The sequence below is a fragment of the Stegodyphus dumicola genome, chromosome 11, assembly GCF_044657685.1.
Source record: "Stegodyphus dumicola isolate Sdum_Otavi_A_Nest chromosome 11, ASM4465768v1".
In the NCBI taxonomy this organism is placed as follows: Eukaryota; Metazoa; Arthropoda; class Arachnida; order Araneae; family Eresidae; genus Stegodyphus; species Stegodyphus dumicola.
Genome location: NC_140778.1, coordinates 49393648 through 49403288, shown reverse-complemented (window position 1 = coordinate 49403288; position 9641 = coordinate 49393648). Strand labels below are relative to the sequence as shown.

The 9641-nt window shown below is 31.8% G+C and overlaps 1 protein-coding gene across 1 annotated transcript; it reads left to right on the top strand.

Annotated features, from left to right (window-relative positions):
• The first annotated feature begins 936 nt into the window (after positions 1-936).
• Positions 937-7315, top strand: LOC146993952 (uncharacterized). Its single transcript, XM_085826663.1, has one exon. It carries the CDS (start codon positions 1698-1700, stop codon positions 3477-3479), a length of 1782 nt encoding a protein of 593 aa, XP_085682789.1. The 5' UTR covers positions 937-1697; the 3' UTR covers positions 3480-7315.
• The last annotated feature ends 2326 nt before the right edge of the window (positions 7316-9641 follow it).

Genomic DNA, 9641 nt, shown 5'->3' with positions numbered 1-9641 from the left:
TAACCCGGTATTGACGCACCGCTAGCCAGCGGCAAAACGGAGCCCAGAACACACAGCAAATATTCTCTTCTAAAAGCGAAGCAGGTTGCTAATTCGCCGGGTTACCAGCTTTGAATGTTTACCGCCATTTTGGCGATGTTTCATTTGACGGATCCTTTGCGGAAGTGCTTTCTTTATTTTAATAGTTTTAAATCAATATGCACAAAATTTTTTCATACCAGTAAAAAAATTATATGAAGTGCTAACAGAGATATTAAAAATTGAGATTATTTTGTTTTTTTTTTATTGATAATATGTTTAGAAGGAAATAAATGTTAATTCAAAGAAAGTAATGGAAGTTCTCACATGTTCTATCAAACTTTTGTGAGTAATTTTAACTGAATTATCATCAGATGAAAATAATTAATAAGCAAACACTACAACAATGTTTGCACTCTAACACGAAATCTTCGATGTTTGTTTACATTGCATGATAAATTGTTAATCTTTGTTATAATTCACCGCGAAATATGATAAGAAGCCAAATATCGTAACCCAGACAGAAGAGCGTCACGTCACGGTACACTTTTCTGTACACATTTGGCGTTTCTCTGTACCACGGAGACCACGGAGTGGTCTGTACATAATTGTGACGGACTATGGACACAATCGTAGTTTTTTTTTTTTTTTTTTTTTTTTTTTTTTAACAAAATTTTCTTACTTCCTTTCCTTTTCTTTCTAAAAAACCTTTTTTTTTAAATTATAAATATAATTTTTTTTTTCCTCTCCATTACTTTTGGGCCATTTATTTTTGACTTTATTTTGTCCCATCTTTTCTTCCTGGCCTTTCGAACTCGTATTTAATATACGAAGTACGAAATTGCCCATCTTTCTATATACCTTTCCTTCCCACCTATGCTTGATTTTTCGCCCATCGGTGCAGAAAGACTTAGCGGATGCAACAAAACAAAGAATATCTAAGGAGAGTCTTTGCTACAAAAGACATCTGTTTACTTTGACTGTCTGTCTGTCGCGATATTGACTTCCAAATCGTTCAGAAAATTAATCCAATTGTCATTATCGTTAGTATCCAAAATATCAGTGTGCGGTAATCCAACACAGCTTTTCCTGATAGAAGGCGACTCTGAAGGGGCGCTAACATCCATCGAGAGATTCACATCGTCGTTCGATTCACTCCTCGTAGTCGGAGCGCTCATGATGAGCAACCTACACTCGCGAGGATGAGTAAAATGACAGAAGCATGAAATAAATCTGCATTTGCTTCTTATTGCAGGATGTGATGTAATCATAATGTGAGATATGTAATAAATCATTTGCGGACAACTCTAGTTTCAAAGTCCATATGCTTGACAAATATTCTGTGTATGCCGTGTATAACAAGTCATTTAGACTAAAGAATTATTTAAGCAATTATATATAGTTATTGACATGGCAAACAAACCTTCTGTGTCAGGTATGCAAGAAGTCAATTAGATATAGTTTTTTAGACAAACATCTGCAAACACTCATTTGGCCAAAAGAGCACATTAAACATGAATATGTTGGTTTAATCCTAGCTGACCCTTACAAATTCTTTGATCCTAGTATCCAGTGCACAAGGAATTTGGCTACTTTTGGCGACTTACATGCAGGAAAGAAATCTTATGTGTGTATAGTATGTAATAAGCCACTTGCTCTAAAAGGAACTTAACAAGCAGATGCTTCTGCACACAGGAGAGGGACCTCATGTGTGTGAGGTATGTAACAAGTCATTTGTTAAAAAAAGTAATTTAAACATGCATGTGCTATTTCACACAGGAGAGAGACCTCATGTGTGTGAGGTATGTAACAAGTCATTTACTCGGAAAGCTTGTTTAAACGAGCATATGCTTCTTCACACAGGAGATAGATCTCATGTGTGTAAGGTATGTAACAAGTCATTTACTGTGAAATCTTGTTTAAAAAAGCATATGCTTCTTCACAAAGGAGATAGACCTCATGTGTGTGAGGTATGTTACAAGTCATTTACTCGGAAAGATCATTTAAACGAGCATATGCTTCTGCACACAGGAGATAGACCTCATGTGTGTAAGGTATGTAACAAGTCATTTACTGTGAAAACTCGTTTAAACGAGCATATGTTTCTTCACACAGGAGAGAGACCTCATGTGTGTGAGGTATGTAAAAAGTCTTTTGTTAAAAAAAGTAATTTAAACCTGCATATGCTAGTTCACACAGGAGAGAGACCTCATGTGTGTGAGGTATGTAACAAGTCATTTACTTGGAAAGCTTCTTTAAACGAACATATGCTTCTTCACACAGGAGATAGACCTCATGTGTGTGAGGTATGCAACAAGTCATTTGTTAAAAAAAGTAATTTAAACATGCATATGCTACTTCACACAGGAGAGAGACCTCATGTGTGTGAGGTATGTAACAAGTCATTTACTCAGAAAGCTCCTTTAAACAAGCATATGCTTCTTCACACAGGAGATAGACCTCATGTGTGTGAGGTATGTAAAAAGTCCTTTAGTCAAAAATCTGTTTTAAAGAAGCATCTCATTTGTCATACAGAAGAGAAACCTTATGTGTGCGAGGTATGTAAAAAGTCATTTACTGTGAAAACTAGTTTAAACGAGCATATGTTTCTTCACACAGGAGAGAGACCTCATGTGTGTGAGGTATGTTACAAGTCATTTACTCGGAAAGCTCATTTAAACGAGCATATGCTTCTGCACACAGGAGATAGACCTCATGTGTGTAAGGTATGTAACAAGTCATTTACTGTGAAAACTCATTTAAACGAGCATATGTTTCTTCACACAGGAGAGAGACCTCATGTGTGTGAGGTGTGTAACAAGTCATTTGTTAAAAAAAGTTATTTAAAAATACATATGCTACTTCACTCAGGAGAGAGACCTCATGTGTGTGAGGTATGCAACAAGTCATTTGTTAATAAAAGTAATTTAGACAATCATATGCTACTTCACACAGGAAAGAAACCTTATGTGTGTGAGGTATGTGTAAAGTCCTTTACTCAAAAATCTAATTTAAAGAAGCATCTAATTTGTCATACAGGAGAGAAACCTTACGTGTGCGAGGTATGTGACAAGTCATTTACTCGGAAAGATCATTTAAGCAGGCATATGCTTCTTCACACAGGAGATAAACCTCATGTGTGTGAGGTATGTAAAAAGTCCTTTAGTCAAAAATCTGTTTTAAAGAAGCATCTAATTTGTCATACAGAAGAGAAATCTCATGTGTGCGAGGTATGTAACAAGTCATTTACTCGGAAAGATCATTTAAGCAGGCATATGCTTCTTCACACAGGAGATAAACCTCATGTGTGTGAGGTATGTAAAAAGTCGTATGCTCAAAAATGTCATTTAGACAGACATATACTTGTTCACACAGGAAAGAAACCTTATGTGTGTGAGGTATGTGCAAAATCATTTATTCAAAAATCTGATTTAAAGAACCATATACTTTATCATACATGAGAGAAACCTCATGTGATGTTTGTAACAAGTCATTTACTCGGAAAGATCATTTAAACAGGCATATGCTTCTTCACACAGGAGAGAAACCTCATGTTTGTGAGGTATGTAGCAAGTCATTTCCTTGTAACTATACTTTAATCAATCATATGCTTCTTCACACTGGAGAGAAACCTTATGTGTGTGATGTATGTAACATTTACTGAAAAATCTAGTTTAAAAAAGCATCTACTATATTTACACCGGAGAGAAACTCTATAAGGTAGATGTGTAACAGATCACTTGTGTTAGAGAAAAATTGGAAGTCTTATGTCAGCACATAATAAGAAGGCTAATGTTTTTTGTGGAAAAGTTAAATTAATAAGAACCTTTGTTTATGTGTGCAATAAATACCTGTCCGTGCTATGGAGAAATGTTTTTGTATATGGTGTGTTTAACTTGTTGTTTCATTTCAATTTTTAAGAAATCAGTTGTTTCCGCGAGAAAGAAACTTGATGGTTGCGAGATAAGTCATTTTAAACTGCTGATTTAAAGCAACATTTTCTTACATCAACGAGTAATGAAAGCTTAAGACATCATATACAAACAATGAAAAGTTAGACACTGATTATACTGTTTTGAATAAGATAATTTTATTGATATCGCATTCCGTCCTTTCAGGTAAAGTCATTAATTGTTTGAAAACTTGCAATCTTGAATATTTTCATTTGAATGGAAATTTCATTCACATTTTGCACTGAATAGAATACATTTTTTCAATGCGTTTTCTAAAAAGTACAGAATATAAAATTTATATTTTTGTGGTATCTATAGTGCTGTAGGACTTAAGTATTTTTCTCTTTATCATTAGCATTTATAATGTTCAGAATGATTAGAACTTAGATTTCTGTAAGATTATGTGTTCAGTATCGAATGTTTAAAAAATTATTTGTGAACTGTTTACTTGATACCACTATGTAGCTTCTAGTGTCTTTGAAAGAAATCAAAATTTCATGAAGAAGTAAGGTTTCTTTATGTAATATTTAAGTGTTGATGCAGCCTACTTACATACCTATACAAGTAGCCATATTTTCAGTATATGCCAAACTCTGGCAACATTGTGCATAACCATTCTTCCAGCAATCATGCTTATAATAATCTTTCAATCAAGCACTTCTGCCATTTTATGTGAATTCTTTTTTGTTGTGTTCCAAAGTCCAACTGTTTTTATAAACATATCATGATATTTATTATTTTTTATTTATTTATTTATTTTATTTATTTATTTATTTTATTTATTTTTATTTATTTATTTATTTATTTATTTTTTTTTGCCTTAGTTTTAAAATATGGCATTACAGAAAGTGCAAGCAGTTTTTCTACAATTCTGCAAGAACACAGAATTTGATGAAAATCTTGTAAATGTAACAATGAGAAAATGCTTTTTCTGATTAGCGAAGTAGTGAATAAACCCCATTCTCTCATTTGTTTTGGGAAAAACAGATAGCTCTGTATTTGGGGAGGAAAAAAGTATAAAATTATAACGGAGATTTGAAAACGAATGTGTTTTATTTTTAATTCATCACAAATTTCTTATTTCGTAATTCAAATTTCTATTCTCAAGTATATTTTCTTTTGATGTATTGATAATTTTTACCAATTTATAATAAATACCAACAGTTTCAGAATTTTTCTGAAATAAAGGCTTGAAAACTACCAATTTGCACCCGATAAGTAACTTTTAACTTTTCATCTAAAAAATTTTCATCTATAAAAAGAATTGTGCTAAGTTTATTGCTTTCATATATATATATGCATACATATACATACGCAAACATATATGCTTTTTTCTTCCTCATGGGTCCAATCAAATGTTTGAAATATGTTTTTACTTATATGTCCCTGTCTGTTGTCTGTTATTAAGTATTATGCTTCGACATCTGATTCCTGTGGAGTATACTAACATTCTCGTTACCACATTCCAATTCTTGTTACTCTGAAATGCTGAAGAATGCTTAAATATTTCATCACCATATGCATGCTGTAGCTTGCAAGTGTATTTTATTATATTTGGCATTTTTTGTATGTTAACACAAAATTTAAATATAGTGCTGTGCAAGGGGTGTACCTAGTGTAGCACGTAAAAGTATGCGTGTGGCAAAAATCGGGGGCGGCCGGATTTTTAATTCATTGTAATTATTTTTCATAGCTAAATACTTTTTATATGTTCTTTTCATATGTAAGTACTTAGTGAGTATGAAATAAAAATTTTATTAATGATTGAGCTTTTTTTCTTAAAATTTGGGGGCAGCAATCTTAAAGTATGTGGGCAGTCAATGGTCTAGGAACGGCCCTGTTTCTGTGATTAGGCATAAAAATAAGTGTTTCAACTTGAATAATCCTTCAATCACTTTTGCGTATATCAGTGCTGTAGAAATCCCATCTGCATAAATATGTAAAAAGCCATTTTTAAATTATCTTTTCCATAAATGTAAGAATTAAGAAACAGTTATCTACTAAATATGTTTTGAGAAACAGTTTATTTTTAAATTGCCAGAAGGAAACATAATTTTAAATTTTCAACGACACGCACATTTTTTCTGTATGCATTAAAACTATATGCATATACCGAAGTAGAGTCTGATATTTATCTTATATTTCCTGCTTTGTTTTGAAAGTACTTGCAGAGATCAACATTTCGAGAAATGGAAGCCTAAATATATTTTGGAATTCACTGAGGGAGCGTAGAGAAATATTCTTTTATAATTCAACTTAAGAATAGGAAAGAATCTGAAAAATTTTGTACTTTATTGTCTCTATTTTTAACTCAAGAGATATTCTGTGTAAAAATTATAGTCATTTGATGTTCACAAACAGAACTATATTTAAATTTTGTGTTAACGCAAAATAAGAAACAAGAAAATAAGCCTCAGATATAATCTAATGATACAGAAATCTAACAGAAATAAGTATTCTAATCTCCAAAATTATGGTTGTAACAGAATATAATTTTGTCGGATTATTTTAATTTTATTTCATGGGATTGTTTGAAGTATCATTGCTGTTTGCTTTATTTAATAAATATCTTTTTAATTATTGCTGAAAATGTCTTTTACCATTATTTACAGCCCTAGAAACTAAAGAAATAAATGTATTGAGTTTAAGGAGATATTTAAATATAAGTATTCTAAAATTTGTATTGTGAAAGTTTGCTATTGCATGTTTTAAATACCTTTTCGATATTTGAAAAGTTTTTTTTTTTTTTTTTTTTTTAAATCTATTATTAACATATATGCATATGAAATGTATGGTATGGAATGAGTGTTGCCAGTGTGCCACTTTATACAAATTCTTCAAAGTTAACTTTTCCTGAAATAGCTTTAGATTTACTTATTAATTTATTTCTAATACTTAGTACATCAAGTACAAGTATAAAAGTAAAAATTTTTGTCAAAAACTCTCTAAAGGGAACAATGAGAAAATTAGTTTGGTAGATGGCCAGTGTTCCACTATGCTGAGTCTATTAAGTCTTCTGATGCAAAACAGGTTGCTTGGGGAGGAGAATAGCAGAAACAATTTTTAGAAGGATTTGGAGACAAATGTAAATGTTTCATTCTCTTACTGTATAATGTCATCCTTATTTAACAATTAAAATTTATAATTCCATTCGCTGAAGTATGTTGCTTTTTCATGTGCTTTTCGCGAACGTATGACAAATATTGTTAGTTTTGAAATCTCTCTAAAAAAATGTATCAAAACTACCACCTTCGAGCCAAGAAGTGATTTTTACATTTTCAGCTGTAAAAAAAAAAAAAAATTGGACCAAGATGGTTTTATTAATATGGAAGTACCAAAATTTCTTCAAATATCTTTAAATAAATAAATATCTTATCTTTTGTATTTCATAAGTAATCAGAGTGTAATAATTTTACATCATTCACTAGAAATAATATGTTTACTATGCAATAATCTTTCTTCAAGAAATATCATTGCCTTCAACCCGGCAGAAGTTGCACCAAGAAAATTTATTAGAGTGGGCGCTTAGGATATCACATGCTCCAATATTTAAAATACGATAAAAATAGTTTTATTTAGTTTTGAAGCTGTTTTTCACATTCTCGTGTATTATAAATATGGGAATAATAATTGGGTTTCAAAAATTTAATTTCCAAAATAATCTTAAGAGTTAAAATTACGGTAAATGAAAATAAAAACAAAATAAACATTATGACTCTAAATTTTATTGCATCTCTAATACACAATGCTTATTTTATTTCTTTACACTTTGAACGAAATACATTCATATGTTCTTGCCACAGAATGTGTTCACATTTTCAACATTGCATTCACATTCTGTCCTTGGCTAGAGGGCATTTATGACATCCTTCATACTTAGTTGTTTTGAATTTCATGTATTCGTTTGAATTACTCATTGAAACTTCTGCTTTGGTTTTGCATGCAGTACATCAGTAGTTTCTTGGTAAAGTTTTAATCTGTGATCTTTGTTCAATACTTTTTTTCATTAATTGTAATGCTAAGTGATTCAAAAGCAGACATCGGTTTCTGCTTGACTGTAATATAATTCAAGCATTTATTGCAGCAGCATTCAGTGCAGGAAAGAAAATTAACATTGGCCACCTCCTTTCTATTCTGCCAATTGAATAATTGGCTGACGTTTCATCCCCCACATTCACTGCTCTTTAGTCATATTATAAAAATATATAATTCCTGATGTTTTATTTTCTCCAATAGTATCATCTATAATATGATCGTTATATAATGTTGAAAGCATAAGAACAGTTTTTCCTTTTTTAGGAACATCAGGAATTAATGTTATCTTTTTCAAAACTAAAACAGTGTAGAAAATATTCCTATTTTCATCTTCAGTTTCCGAAATGCAGTCTTCATCACTTTCAAATACTTTTAATAAATCTCACAAGCATTGAATCTCCAATTCATAAGGAGTCGTTCTTTTTGCCATATTGCGATTAGAAATCTTTAAGAATTTAATGTCATTTGCTTGCGAGTAGAAATATTCACTGTTACACTTTAGAAATAAATTTCTGAACTAAATATTCAGTCAGAAAAATATTTACGTGGACAGGTGCGTGGAGTGTGTCATATCCCAGTTCCAACAAAATATGGATCAATCATTTTCTGGAAAACAAAGGAAAAGCGGTTCTGAAAGTCAACCACAACTAGAAACTCAGCTATTGAATGCAGCACAGAATTTCAGTTTCACATGTTAGGAAAATTGCACTTTTATGTAGGGTGGGGTATGATAGACCCCAAACGCTTTCCTGCGGGTTAATATTCAATGCTTATCGATGTGTCTACAAACACATACAATGCAAATTAATTGATCTATAAGTATATAGTAAACACAGATGTGAACCTGTTATCTCCTTCAGGCAGACACATTATTTATATTTATGTATGAACATTTACAACACTATTTAATGTTATTTGCCAGATAAACGTTTTATATTTAAAGTAGCAAGCTAAACACAAAATTATAAATAGTTTGAGTATTAATTATAAAATTTTGTGGTCATACTGGTTTATTCAGTAATTGATTGTAAAAAATTATCTACTACATAAATGTGTTTACGTGCAGAATTGTCAATGCATCTCTAAATATAAATGAACATGTCAGAGATATTTATTTATGACACAGTCTGGGCCGCCTGACGAGCGAAACTCATCTTATGACACATGTCAGAGACATACGCGAACATTTAAATTGCCATTTAATTAAGTATTTTTTCTCTGTGAGATAAAATTAGTGTACATGATACATCATTTGTACCACGTCCTGTGCTTTAAAATTTTCCACTTTTTTTTACAGTACAGTCAAAAGTCGTTAATTCGGACACCCATAATCCGGAATGATCTATAATCCGGACCTGAAAGCTAAAAACTTTCTGCGCATGCGCCGCGTTGGCACAGGCGTTTTACGCGGGCGCGTAAGACCTTGACTACTGCGCATATGCGTGTGCGCAAGTGCAGAATATGTTTTCGCCTGCGCGTTTAATGTATAACGGACGGTGTAAACTAAAATTATCAAATTATATATTTCAGTTAATGTTAATGATTGCGTTGTTCCTTAAACTTCGAATTGGATCCCGCTTATTATTTTTTGCAGACTGTAAGAGCAATTTTATAAAAGTAAACTTGAACTTTCGG

What these genes read in the sequence shown, in the direction of transcription:
- LOC146993952 (XM_085826663.1), top strand. Translation starts at nt 1,698, where the DNA reads ATGCTTCTGCACACAGGAGAGGGACCTCATGTGTGTGAGGTATGTAAC.